General features: G+C 40.7%; 1 protein-coding gene across 1 annotated transcript in view; it reads right to left on the reverse strand.

The window, feature by feature from the left end:
* The window catches only part of LRP1B (LDL receptor related protein 1B), a 2,076,109-nt gene that overhangs the window by 1,406,770 nt on the left and 653,969 nt on the right, over nt 1–15,370 (reverse strand). Inside the window, exon 3 of the mRNA XM_089653623.1 lies at nt 5,567–5,704. Coding sequence (XP_089509749.1) covers nt 5,567–5,704 — 138 coding nt within the window. The remainder of the gene's footprint in view (nt 1–5,566; nt 5,705–15,370) is intronic.

The following is a 15,370-nucleotide window of genomic DNA, read 5'->3' on the forward strand; positions in this document are numbered from 1 at the left end:
AATCAATGACTATGACTGAACTGTAAGTCATCGTCTAAAGGAAATGGGATTTACATACAGAAAAGCCAAAAAAAAACCATCATTAACACCTAAAGAGAAAAAAAACCAAGGTTACAATGGGCTAAAGAAAAGCAATCATGGACTGTGGATGACGGGATGAAAGTGATATTCCATGTTGAATCACATATCTGCATTGAGCAGGGTGATGGTGCTGGAACTTTTGTTTGGTGCTGTTCCAATGAAATGTATAAAGATGACTGCCTGAAGAAAACATGCAAACTTCCACAATCATTGATGATATGGGGTTGCATGTCAGGTAAAGGTACGGGGGAGATAACGGTCATTAAATCTTCAATAAATGCACAAGTTTATATTGAGACTTTGGACACTTTTCTTATTCCATCAGTTGAAAGTATGTTTGGTGATGATGACATCATTTTTCAGGATGAGAATGCATCTTGCCATAGGGCAAAAAGCGTGAAAAACTTTCCTTCCATAAAGACATATGGGGTTTATTTACTAAAGCTGGAGAGTCCAAAATTAGACTCCCTTCTGCATAGAAACCAATCAGCTTCTAACCTCAGCTTGTTCAATGAAGCTTTGGCAATGAAACCTGGAAGCTGATTGGTTTCTATGCAGAAGGGAGTCTGATTTTGGACTCTCCAGCTTTAGCAAATAAACCCCATGATGTCAATGGCATGGCCTGCAAATAGTCCAGACCTCAATCCAATTGAAAATCTATGGTGGAAATGAAAGAAAATGTTCCATGACAAGTCTCCAACCTGCAAAGCTGATCTGGAAACTGCAATAAGAGAAAGTTAGAGTCGGATTGATGAAGAACACTGTTTGTCGATAGTCAAATCCATGAGGATTCAAGCTGTTATAAAAGCCAGAGATGCTACAACAAAGTACTATTAGTGTACTATAGTGTGGTTTTTTCATGATTTCATAATATTTTCCTCGGATTTTAATAATGCCATATTTTTTCCTCTGCTTGATCTGCAAAAACTGACTACAGTTTTTTCTTTTTTTTTACTCTTTTTAGTGTTTTTTTTTAAAGCCAGAAGGTTGGAATGTTAAATGAAAATAGTTTTGAGGTATGTCTGTGATTGGTTTTTTTTTCTACACAATTAAACAAACATTTTTCAAGAGTGGTGATTCCATACATTATGACAGGGGTTGTAGTAGAGGAGGAACTATACACTCTTCCAGCAGTCAGAACCAGGTGGAGATTGATTACTGGGATCTGCTGACAGCTGGGAGACACCTGCTGGTGGATACTGGAACTTTTGCCTTTTGCTCTGAAACCTGATCTGCTAACCCAGGACTTTGGCAAGTAATTTAACCTTTTAACCTCTCCCTGTTATCTCTTTGCTGTGCTGTTGTTCTCTGTATATTTATATATATATTGGTTACATCTTTGTTCTGTAAATATTTTTATTGCATCCCTTTTTGACTTTTCAGTAATAAATCTTTCCTTCTGAAAGTGTTGAACTGTTTCTATAGCTCTTAATTGCAATTTACGAATTCCTGTCTCTAAAAAGAGCGCTACTGTGTTTGTTTAACCCTCTGTATACCCGGCCTGCGGTGACCGTGTTAGGCAGATGATTATCTCAATCATCTCAATCATTATAGTGTTATTGCTGGTATAGCCGAGTTTCCTCTTTCTCTATACAAAAAGGAGGTGGTGGCAGTGTGAAGGGTTAATTGCGTAATTAACCTAAGCCAGCAACAATCGCTCAGGCTGCCGGTACATAGATTGTGGTCTAATTAGCTGGAAAATCATTGTGCTGGGTGTGGCATTGTTACGCACGTGACATCGCGGTTTTAGATTGGCTAGTCCTTTGGTCACGAGTTTAGTGAGAAGGGCTGGGGTCTGACGCCACGGTCATCACATATTGGTGACAGCGATCGTGGGATCGTCGCATATTGGTGGCAGCAATCCCGCGTCCGCGCACATTTGCGACAACCTCCTATTACTGACACTTAAGCTGAAAGGTTAGGTTAAGATAAAGTAAATGAAGCTAAATAAGGCTCAGAAAATTTTTTATAACAATAAGGCTGCACATGTATAAAAATGTAACACTAAATTTTCAAATACTTGCATAAATCTCGTCATAGTCAGTTCTTTTCAAGTTAAATCATATATGCATACTAAAATGTGATCTTCCGCAGTTGTTAATGACTTCAATTTTCTTATTTAACAGCACTGTAACTATTTTACATCTTCCATTTCTCCTCCTTCCACATAGCAATGCATTATTGCTTCCCACATTTACCTCTCTGGAATTACCATAATGTTTTCTTTGTGTGATAATAATGTTGTAGCAGGACTTCACATTAAGATCTACTTTACTAATTAGATGTGGGAAGGCAGGATGATTCTTTCTGACAAGTAAATGGCAAGACAATGAGATCCAGGACTACCGTGAAATCAGCTTCCTCCTAATGGCAGCTGATGACCCGCTGCTAACTGCCCTGTTCTTGGAATGAAAAGACCTTTGGCTGGGTAATTGTATTGATCGTGGAAATACTGTATTTGGTACATAGCAATTATGCTTTGTGTTTCTCAGATGCCAATTTTTTTTTATTTTTCTGTTATTACAAGAAAGAGTTTACAAGAGTTTAAAAGTTTTCCAGAAATACACCTAGCATTTGGTGTCTGCTGTTTTACTGTATGGAAAGTTGTAGGTGTTGAAAATGAAAAAAAAAGTGGGAACAGATGAAAAATCAGGGCATGGGTCAATCAAATAGCAACTCTTTATAGGAGCAGAGAAAAAAATATATCTGTAAAAGATTATTATTATTATACAGGATTTATATAGCGCCAACAGTTTGCTTAGCGCTTTACAATATAAAGGGAGACAATACAGCAACAATACAATTCAATACAAGAGGGTTAGGAGGGGCCTGCTCCTTGGAGCTTACAATCTAAGAGGGAGGGGATACAATTAATATTTGCCTAGCTCAGGTGCTTACAATGATCAGCTTTTATGTATTTATATAAAACCTTTATCCCAAAAGGGAAAAAAAAATGTTTACTATGATTGCTTATAAAGTGTTACCTGATGTTTGGCTTCAATGTGTTAGTGTATATAAATCTACTAAAACATTTAACACTCCGCCCCCACCCCCCCCCCCCCACACACACACACACACACTGACAACGCCGTTGTCTGCTGTTCCCCCTGTGCTCCATCATCCAGAGTGGAGGCACTCTAATACAGAAGGTGTGTTACAGGCCAGATCACAAGGTGAACCAGAGGGAAAAATAAAACAGATGCAGCCACCACATCTAATGATTGTTAAGCTGCAGTATATTACGTTTTTGGTGTTGGGTTTAATATCGCTTTAGCTTCAAGGGGGCCCTAAAGCTGATCACATTCTTCATCATTCATGCTTTCATTCCTTACTTTATTCAAGCATTCATTAATTGATTAATTCACTCTTTAATTCACTTGCACAATAACTTAGTGAAAGTCAAGGCTTGATGAAGTAACTTCCTCTATGAATCTGTGTTTGCCGGCATCCCACTGTTGCCTAGCTACGATCATCCTTACATCTTTAATACTTTCATCCAAGCATTGTGCTCTGGCTTGGTTAATATATCTTTTTCTACATAATTTTGCTTCTTGGATAATTTTTGGCATATGATCCTCAGTCATCCGTTTAAGATTACCAGCCCAAATTAGATGTGCAATGCATGTTATCATTGATTGCTGTATCTAGTTGCCTTAGACTGTATTTTTCATAACGCTTGCTATTATGTCTGCATATCCTCACTCTGTATTCCAATACATATCTGTATACATCTACATATTCCCATAAGCAATTTCCTTTCATATTCATACCAAGACTTTTTTTTTTCTGCTTGGTCCAACATGCAGCTCCATATGTGGCTGCCAGAAATGTGCACATTAAAATGTACATTGCAACACAAAAGAAAAGACTTTGGTTTATATATACAATAGATTATCTAATATACTGTATTATCCAGGGCTTAAAGCGTATTTGTAGGCAAAACCATTTTATTCAGTTTTGGACAGAGTGATGTCTGTGTCTTCATTAGAGAAATTCACCCCTCTATTTGTACTGGTGACCATTGCCACCTAGAAGGAAACTAAGGGTTTTTCACAGAACGAGAGAGAAGCAGAAATCTTCCAACGGTAACACCTGTTTTATTTATCTAAGAGCGGAATCTTCTCACTTTGGGAAATTTCCTCCAACTTCCTGTTGTGTCTCCCAGATAATAGTACATAGAAAGCAAGTGATAAGCCATCAAGTGTTTCAATCTGCTATACTGTATTTAGGAAAAAAATAAAATATTGGCCAAATACATTCTTTAACATGCTGTACATTCTCCCCCTACAATGTCTTGTTAGCTGATGTTGACATCCAACTTCAGGACATCAATCCATCTATAGATACACCACAATCCCACTACACACTCCAGTGGGTGCCTCTGACAATCATAATACTGGTGGACTTTTTGTCCTTTTCCTTCCTGAGAATTTTACCCCCAGAGGACTCAGGATCATGACTCCAGGGCATCAAGAGCAATCAAGCACATTCTGCATGGAGACAGGGGTTTTCTCTATCTGTGATCATGGAGGGTTGCGTTTCTGACTTCATGGGGTGGCGACAGTCTCAAGAGATGTAAGTCATTCAATCAACTTCTCTGGAATGGGAATGGCCATAAATATCTCAAACTTTCAGTCCATCTATGGTCAGGTTTACAGTAGACAATCCTTTCTCAACCAGTATTTCAACTGTACATCCTAGACATGCCAAATCAAGCAATGTTCCCATCCCACACTTCAGACCAGCCTTCCCCTGCCAGGGTTCATCCAGAGGTTGCTAGGGGTTCCTTTTTGATGATGCCTCTAGAGTTCTATGTCTTACAACACCAACATCACTCTGTAGGAACAGTGGCAAAGGGCCAGTGACCAACAATTTAAAAGGGCCAACTAATGTAAGCAAAATTCTTCCCTCTAACCACTACGGTATCAGGGCATTTTTGGCACTGACCAGTGACCACCAATTTAAGGGAGTACCTCTTCTATATACCACAAATCTACGGGGGCACCTCTACAGAGCAACTTAATGAATGTAATTGGAACCCACTGTAGCTGTTGAGATACTATTTACTTGTGGGAATATAACAGAGCCCTCCAGACTCACATGTATTGACCCTCAGTGGGTCTCTCATCATAGCTAATACCTCAACACAGACCTCAAATAAAAGGGGACACTTTTTCACAGGCCACCATTGTAAGGGTCTGGCATTCTCTCTTAGCCATTTTGTTATTTTATTTCATGATTATTTTTAAAAATGATCTATTCTGGGTTTTACATATACTTATTATACTATACAAATACTTAAAATTTGTATTTCTTTTATTTACATTCATATGTAGAAATTAATAATCACACAAATGTACAGTCACTGGTTTATAGCCTTATTTATCAGGATCTATGAACATTTTGCAATCATTCAGGCACCAGTGATAGCTAGAGTCTGTGCTATCAAGGAAGACGTATGTAAAGACGTATGTAAAGGACTTACCACGACAGTGCACTCCTTCATCGTAGCCATCACTGCAGTCTAGGACTCCATTGCAGAGCTTTGACAGGTGGATACATGTTTTGGTTCCAATGCAAAGGATGTGATTTGAGGGACACTTGTATACTATGTTTTCCTGGCCTGTAAAAGAAAGACACAAAGAGAATATGTATCACTTTAAGGGATCATGGCTCATAGGGATCATAGATGGCCCATTATTAAAACATACAACAATACATTTCACAACATGTAAAATGCTTGTTTTACAGTTAACCACTGGCCTTTCCTCCCTTGAGCGGATTTCCCATATCTTTATTTATTATGAATAAGATATTTCTCAAAGTCCTGCATGACGATAAATTCAGGAAGGAGCAGGGATCGTCAATGGTTATGCAACGCATTTCATGGGTTTAGGAGGTCCTACTTCTGCAGGTTCTGCAAAACACTGGGAAACATCCTATCCAAGTAAAAAAAAAAAATAAACATTAGCCACTCGGCTAGCACAAGCAAGTTAATTCCCAGTGGATGGCGCTCAATCCCTTAAAAGGGAAGAGACTTTAGCTTTCAATATAACAACCTAATAAGGATCCATGTCAAACACCCACCTCAAGCAATGTAGCAGATTCATTCCCTCCTGAACAATTATGCACACATGATACAGGGCAGCCTGTATTGGCCAATGCTGGTACTCTCAGACCTGCAATGTGCTGATTCCCAACAATGGGAGCAGATTAAAACTAAATCTGAATTAGGTACTCATCAATATTCTGTAACGTGTGTTACTTTATACCGTGTACATCTGTTCAGTCTTTTGTTTAGGCTTCTATTCTTTGTCTACAGAGCAAAGGTCTGAAAAAGGAATCATAATAAAACAGCGACATTTCTTTTTTGTTTTTGCCCACACACTACTCTAATTTAAATGAAACACATTTTCGTGAAAAAAAAAATGAATCACATGCATGGAATTGAATACATCACCTTGTGTTGGAATGCTTTAATGCTAATGCATTATGTGCTGGCAAACTGATAACTGTCTAAATAGCAGAATAAATATTTGCACAGATGTTGATGTAAATCAGCTGTCGTAGTATAATGGTGACAGGAAAGAACCAAGGTTAACGTGTAATTTGTGCATAACCATGTAGAAAGGACTAATTAAAGGGAGAGAGTTTAATGGTTTCAGATGTCCCAAGGCAGCCGTTGTGTGGGGTTCCAAGCTCTCGACTGAAATGCTGACACAGCCGCACAGTGCTGAGTAAGACGATTCAACCTGGAGCTGAAGATTCCAAACATGTTCCTTTAAGTCAGCAGGGAGAATTACTATCTCAGGAAGGGAATAGATGCAGAAAATGTTTTTGTCATATTATTCTGAAACTTATATACTTACAGTATAGAATGCCTAGTTAATCCCTATCTGATGGAGGCTAAAACAAATCTTATCATCTGAACACAGTTTTACTACTTTGACAAGTATTAGTAAAACTGTACATATCATCACAACTACATAGTGTATCCACATGAATTATACCTGATTTTTTTTTTATCAAAGAAAAACCTGCACAAAATAGTAAAAAAAAATCATTTTTTTCTAAATTTAGCTGTATATTTCTTGCTATTACCATAATCTACCACCAAAGATCAACCCAAAATAAATTCTCCTGCTTCTGACAGTTGCAACAATACCACATAGGTGTAGGTTGTTTGTTGTGGTAAAGCCCAAAAACAATAATGCACTTTAAACCCACTGACACAGATACTAAATTAAAAAATGCTTTTTTTTTTAAGCCTACCTAAAATACACTGACCCTGACCTTTGACCCCAGCCTTTGATTGTGACTGTTGACTTTGACCCAGGGGCGGACTGACAACTCATGGGGCCCCCGGGCAATAGGGGATCATGGGGCCCCTGTGTCCTTGCCCAGACTCAAAAAAGCCTATGAAAAAGGTACGAGGGGCATCTCATGGGGCCCCCTACTGACCCCGGGCCCTCGGGCAGTGCCCGAGTTTCCAAATGGTCAGTCCGCCCCTGCTTTTACCATGACATTTCACTCTAAACCTAACTTTGCCACTAACCTAGATCAAACCCTGATCTAGCTATTTTATCTTTTTTATTATTTTATTTTTATTTTGTTTGCACACTTTTTTTTGCTTACAATTTTCTCCTTTAGCAAGGAGAAAAATGTACAATGTATCTTACTCTCCATTCAAGAAGAGAAAACAACATGGGATGGGCTGTACAGTGACTGATCATTGTAATAGCCATTCAGAGGCAATCCCAGCGCTCAGGTGATTGCCAACTGGGCCTCCTGGTTCCTGTTCAATAGTATGAGACGCAGAATTATCACTGGCAGCTCTGTCTCTGTGCTGGGAGCACACTGTGCAGAATGTGCTCAGCAAAAACACATTGATATAATTTCTTTTCTTGGATCCCAGTATGGCCATGGTTTTCTTACTTGGGTACTTTGATAAAAAAAAATAGGTAAAAGGTGAATTTTTGCATAGCTACTTTGATCCAGTTTGTACCAGTGTAAGCATGCTTGTGCTATGCCTCTCTGATCCCCCTTGAAGCAGGAAATCATTGTAGCCAGCACAGCTACTACAGTGATCGCTGCTAAGTTTCAGGTCTCATACTGAGTTGCTGCGTTGCTGCCACTCAGTAAACAAACAGGGTCGCTTGATCAGCATGGGTGCCATTTAGACAACATCTTTCATTTTCTCAATAAATGCAAAGCTTTCTCTAAAGAGACAAACTGGAGATCACCCTATCACTTCCCGTCTCTCCACCTCGTCCATTCAGAATTCTTTGGAAGTATTTTCTGATTGGCACCTGTGCCAAGCAAGTGTCCTCCTGTGTTCATTAAGCATCATAGCAGCTGATTGGCATGGGACCCTGGAGTATTACTGCTGTATCTCAGATAGTGACATCCCCTCTCCATTATCAATTGGATCCATGACTAATTTGACACTTGTACGGTTCTTTTTAAGGACATATACAGCTTTTAATATACCGTTTTAATAAATACCTTGCTCTAGTTTTATTATAAGCTGACATCTGTAAAGACATTAGGACAAAATGAAGGCAGATGGATGATCACATGACCTGCTCCTTGCCTCTTTACATCTCCTGACCTCATTTGATTTGAAAAGGCAGATACAAAGAACAGAGATTGTCATTTGGCAACCGCAGACTAACATTTTACCAGGCCTTCTTAAAAAGTTAAAAAGAGAGAAGCGGTGGAAAAGATTTAATTTGTTCTTTAGCTAATTAACTACTCAACGTGTCTCCTTTTTTGGATGCAAATGGTTGCTTTGTATTTTGTGACTGTGAGTGAAGTATAAATTATACCATGTCAGGATGGTATCTATAATTAAACTCAGCAATACCTATGGTATTAGTACACATGGATAAGAGGATGCCACATTCGCCACCTCCTCAAATGTACCCATCCTCACCACTAAACCTCTAACACAGAAACAAAAAAAAAATTCCTTCTCTCCGGCTACAGCAAATAGCTTTGCTCAGGGCTCCATCTCTTATGGATATTACCTATACCCTCGCTGCTACATTATCTGATGAAGTTGATTAATGACTGTAATTAAGAAAAAATAGCACACTATTTAAGATAGAAGGGCTAATCTATAGAACTACCGCTAGCATCTTCCCTTTTTTTATATTTTAAGATCAGATTAAATTAATTCTGGAGGCTTTAATGAATAATATTTAAATGAATTATACCATTAGCTTGCATTTATGGTTTTAATAATGCAAGGGCTTCCAAAAATGTGAAATAACCAGTTTTTGACAGATGTTTAAAGGGTACACCCCTGTCACACATGACGGGCTTGCATTTAAATTATTCAGGAGTTAGAATGGCTCAGATTTTTACCTTGGAACTCATTTTCTGTCCCTAATGGCACTGCTGGCTAAATTGTACCAGCTGCAGGTTGCACAGTGGCTTATTCGTCAGCACTTCTTATGTGCAGCACACTGCCTGCATAGTTTAATTGGTTCCGGTTTAAAAATGGGCCCTAGATGGCCCAATATAGCTGCCTCCCAAACCCAATTTGAAAAGTGCCCTGAGTCCACAGGGAGAAAAGTTCTATATGGATGATTTAATTTAAAAACAAATACATATATGTGACATGACCCTGTGTTTGTATGATAAAACCCTAGGCCATTATGCTACTCTGAGATCACGGTGATGTCACTCTTATACACCCCCTTGCAAGCGAAAAGCTCGCAAGCGAGTGAAAAGCTGGTAAGCAAACCTTGATGGTTGGGAGCATGCATTTCATAGTGGCACAAAGGTTTTTAAGCAGAAGCTTTTTTACCTTACTGCATTCCATGGGTGCACCTTCTGGGTGCAGCCTCCCCATCAGCCACCTTCCAATACTTACCTCTGACCCATCTCAATCCAGCGATATGCATGAGAGCTGGGGCTCTCCCTGGTCTCTCTTTTTTCACATTGGAACACACAGAAATGGAAGCCATTGGCTCCTGCTACTGTCAATCACAGCCAGTGAGCCAATGAGGAGAGAGTGGGCTCCATTTACAGCAGTGCGGCTCGGGCGCAAGCCTGCTTGAGTGCTCCCATAGCAAGAGGCTTGCTACTGGGGGCACTCGGTAGGGGTGGTGGATCCAGGACCACTGGCAGAGGACCCAAAAAGAAGAGGATTGGGGCTGCTCTCTGCACAGATTAGCTTCCTATGGGGGCACTCAGAAGGGAGGAGGAGCCAGGAGCACTGGTGGGGGAAGAAGAGGATTGAGGTTGCTCTGTGCAAAACTATTGCACAGAGCAGGTAAGTGTGACATGTTTGTTATTTTAGTGAGAAAAAAAAATGTTGCTTCAATATCACTTTAAGTGTCTTTGCTGGGATGGTTTCCTAAAAGGATAGGCCAGGGCGGACTGACAACTCATGGGGCCCCTGTGTCCTTGCCCAAACTCAAAAAAGCCTATGAAAAAGGTACCAGGGGCATCTCATGGGGCCCTCTACTGACCCCGGGCCCTGCCTGAGTTTCTAAATGGTCAGTCTGCCCTTGGGATAGGCTTTTATTTGAAAAAACTAAAACTTGAAACTAGAAGTCAAAGGCAATAACATTAAAGACTTCAGCCCCTTGGAGTGATTCCTACCCTTCCTGATGGTTAGAGGATGACACAGTACCTTGTCAGCTCTTGGTTTGTTGGTTACTGTTTATCCCCTTGAAGTATGCAACAGATACGAAGTTTAAATAGCACAACAAACCAATCACAGCATCCCCACCTTCAGAAATGCTCATTGTCTCCTTGAGGAACGAGTCCATGGGGGCCTTAAAACATTGCATTATGTTTTGAAGACAATAAAAGTTACTGTTTAGTAATGTTGATGTATTAGTGAGGAGTTTGCCATTCAATGGGGTTTATTTACCTAAACTGGAGAGCACAAAATCTGGTGCAGCTCTCCATTGAAACCAAACAACTTCCAGGTATTATTGTCAAAGCTTAATTGAACAAGCTAAAGTTAGAAACTGACTACCATGCACAGCTGCACCAGATTCTGAGAGCTCCAGTTTTAGTAAATTAACCCCAATGGCAGAATCATCCATTAATTGAGGCTGAAACAAGAAAAGAGTACCCTGGATGATATTGGACATTGGATGCTTTGGATCTCAGATGGCAACATTCTCAAAGGAAAACAAGTTTTGGTTTTAGATGTAATTCAAAATTTGCTCACCATCTATGTGTGAATGCACATGTTTGCATGGTAATGATGGTTAATTTTATGTGAGATTGCATGACCCAATTAAGCTGTGGTCTTTCCCTTATTCATGGTTTCAGTGTTTAATAATAGAAAACTGTGGTCTCTAAGCTGTGGCCATTTGTTTGCCTTGGGGCACTGTTCCTTCAACTGATATGAGGCACTCTTCCTCTCACTGACATCACAGAGGCGGCATCATTCCTTCCACTGACACCAATGATAGAGCACTATTCCTCCCACTAATGTCAGTGATGGAGCACTATCCCTTCAACTGATACCAATGATGGAGCACAATTCCTCCCACTGACATTCAGGATGGGGCACTTTTCCTCCTATTGACATCAACAATGGGGCACTACTCCTCCCACTAACACCAACATTGGGGCACTATTCCTCCCACTGATACAAGCAGTGCGGCACTATTTCTCCCTCTGACAGCAAGAGTGGGGCAGTATTTGTCCTACTGATACCAACAGTGGAAAACAATTCTCCCCACTGACACAAGCAGTGGGGCAGTATTCCTCCCACTGAAACCAACAGTGGAGCACTATTCTTCCCGCTGACACAATGATGGCACACTATTCCTCCAACTAATACCGATGATCTGGCACACTTTTTCCTACTACTGACCACAGGCACTATTTCTCCCTCTAATACCAATGACGGGGCTCTATTCCTCCCACTAACACCAATGATAGGGCAATATTTTTCTTACTATTGACCACAGGCACTATGTACTTGTTTACTCCCCCTGACCAAAACGCTTGAGGCTTTGTCTATTCCCACTGATGCTACAGCATTTTTTATTACTACTGGCCAAAGTCCAGTCCAGCCCCCTGAAATCTGAAGGACAGTAAACCAGCCCTTTGCTTAGAATGTTTGGAGACCCCTGATATGAACAACTTATTGACAACAAAATATTCAGTAAATCACCTGGGATGCAATTCATGGTGCCAGCCCTGTTTAGGAACACTATAGCTAACCTGTGCTTTGCCCCTCTACCTGGCAGCCAGGACTGCTGTTAGAAACCATGGGGCCCCATACAGCCAACCTGACAGACCCCCCCCAAAAAAAAACCCAACAGTTTACTATGCTGCAGTTATGAACACAATGAGTGATTGGTACCAATCACTTATTGTGTTCATTCCGGAAAAGGAGGGGCTGGTAAATGTGACATATTTCCTGGACCCTTCCCCCACTCTCCATCCTGAAGGATCCTATTGTGTGCTTGCAGCTGCCGGTGGGCAGGAGAGGAAGGAAGCTGGAAACAGTGTGGGGTTGGGGGCACACAAGGGGGCCTGGCCAGTAGGTGGAAATGTATGGTGCAGAGGGGGGGTGATTGTTATGGCGGAGGGGTAATTACTGAAACTGATCCCCTGTATGGCACTCTGCAGCAGCTAAAAGTCAGCAGGAGGGAGAGGAGAAGAAGCCAGCTTTCAGCTGTTGCAGAAAGAGCCATACAGAGGATCAATTCCAGTATTTACCCCCCCCCCCCCCCACCACCATACTGATCATCCTCCTTGCCCACATCTGATTCAACCAGCTCCCTGGGAAGCTATAGTTAATTCAGTTTCCCACTGACCACTCCCAAAACGTGTAGTAAGAGCCCCCCTCCCCTTTGAGAGGGACTTTTAAGAGAGACAAGTGAGTTAGAGCTTGACACACACAGAGATCTCCCTGCAACATTGTAACAAAAGGAGATCAAGAACTCACCCTGCTCTATAACTTGGATCTGCAAACCCAGGCATATGGGCAAGTAACTTAACCCTGTAATCTTCTTCCTAATTATCTCTTTGCTGTGTCTTTATACATATATATATATATATATATATATATATATTTGTGACATCTCTTTGTAAATATTGTCTTGCACCTGTTTTGACCCTGTTAGTAATAAATCTTTCTTTCTGAAAGTGTTAAACTGTTTCTAAGCGCTTACTTGCAATTCACAAATCCCTGCCTTTGAAGAGACGCTACTGTTTGTTATATCTCTGTATAGCAGGTCCGCGGGCCGCGCTATATAGATCAATATTTCAATCATTATAGTGTATATTTGATAACGGGAGTTTCCCAGTCTCCGACAAAAGTGGTGGTGGCAGTAGAGGGTTAGTTGCGTAATTAACCCAACCCAGTAACAAGCGCATTTAGGCTGCAGGCACCGATTGTAGTCCATTAGCTGGGCAATCGCTGTGCTGGGTGCAGCTGAGTGTGGCCTTGTTACGCGTGTCACACCGCGGTTTTAGATCGGCCGGTCCTTCGATCACGAGTTTGGCGAGAAGGTCTGGGGTCAGACGCCGTGGGCGTGACGTATTACTGTTAGTCGCGGGATTGTCGCCTGTTGGTGGCGGCGATCGTGGATCCGTGACAGTACCCCCTTATCCACAGCGCTGCTTGTAGCCCATACTCACCTTGCCTTCACTCCCCCACCACTATATTCAGGTATAAGGTGTGTAACTCATTCCTCTTTCGCTTATGTGACATGACTGCTGTGTCATGGTTAGTCCAGTTAGTCAAGGACGGGGAGATGCTCAGCCTTGTGTAAGCCCAGAATAGAGTGACTTACAATGGATCTCTTCTCCTCACACCTGATCAATGAATAGCACATGGGTGGGCAAAAAGATGGAAACTATAAGCTCCTGAGGAAGCATCATTAAAGTGTACCTGTTGCTTTATCCAGTTTTAGCAAAGCACAGTTTAACTTTAAGCTAGCATCACTGTTCTGAAGAACGCAGGTCAATAATTACTAAATGGTTACAGCAATTTCACTTATGCCAGTTGACAGCAACTTGAAAAATGTTCATAGCTTGTTAAATCCATTTTAAAGAGGACCAGAAAAAAAGGTCCACTCCTGGAGAGCATGTCACTGCCATTGGTACTGACACAATTTGTCTCTCATTAAATCATTGACTTTAAAGGATGGCAATCACTGAGAGCAAATCATTTTGGAAGTCTGGTTTAGTAGTTCAGCTAGTTTACACAGCCGCCCTTGAGAAAATTGTTTATAGGACGTACTTAGAGATCTAAATAGCTCGTCCATTAGAAAGTATAGAAGTCCTGTGCCAAGACAACATGCTGTCAGAAATGTTCCACTATTTGGAAGGAAATCAGCGGGCAAATTAATTCATTATTTATTCATTAGATTATCTTCATTCAGTGGCCAGAAACCCACATGATATCCGATCTGATGCAGACAGTTTTTTTGAGGATGCATATGTGATCTTCAAGACAAATATTCTTATTTATCAAAGCAAAGTAAAAAGAAAAACAATCGTACTGCAGCTTAATGGCTTGTTTACGCATGCTTTGCCGTCTAAAGGATGAATCATAGTGGAGCACTCTTTAAATGGTGTATTGCACCACCACACTGTAATGCACGCCGTGGTGGTTCATTTATTTGAATGTCTTGTTTGGTGGGAGGACTATTGTTGCATTGGCATGTGTATACTTCCATATAGCTGCTTTTGCCTTTGGGCAGTTTGGGGGGGGGGTGGTGGTGACCACTTATTTTTACTGCCCCTCTACAGTGACTGTAAACTAAGCCTTAGGGTCTCTGTATACCATCTTTTTATAGTGGCAGAACTGCTTTTCTTTCCATACATTTCAATAGGAATGCAAGATTAACTTTATGGAACAGAAGGTGGTTAGTGTAGGACACATGAATTGAGTATGAGGTCAGATGAACCTGTGAAGGAACTGAGAATTATCATAGAAATATTTCAAACTGAGACATAAGGGGAATGAGCCTAAATACATGCAAGTCCTAAACCATTCTACATTATCCATGGTTCTATAAGCCAATCAAAAATGTTTTAACCTACTCTTGTTTTCAGCATGAAGCTTGGGATAGAAATTATTTTACATTATGACCTGATCTCCAGTGTTAAAAGTGACTGAGGCTCTAACCCTTCCACTTTCTAGCAATACCAATACTAACCAACTGTCTTTATCTTCTTGAAGAGATTTCTGCTCAGGTCCTGGTCTAGTGACTACTGTACTAACAAGAAAGTCAGGGCAAAACTCACTATTGGCAACCCAGAGATTCTAATATTTAAAGTGGAAGGCAATTCTAAA

The sequence above is a fragment of the Staurois parvus genome, unplaced genomic scaffold (assembly GCF_062004578.1).
Source record: "Staurois parvus isolate SC_StPar_1 unplaced genomic scaffold, SC_StPar_1.0 ptg000716l, whole genome shotgun sequence".
In the NCBI taxonomy this organism is placed as follows: Eukaryota; Metazoa; Chordata; class Amphibia; order Anura; family Ranidae; genus Staurois; species Staurois parvus.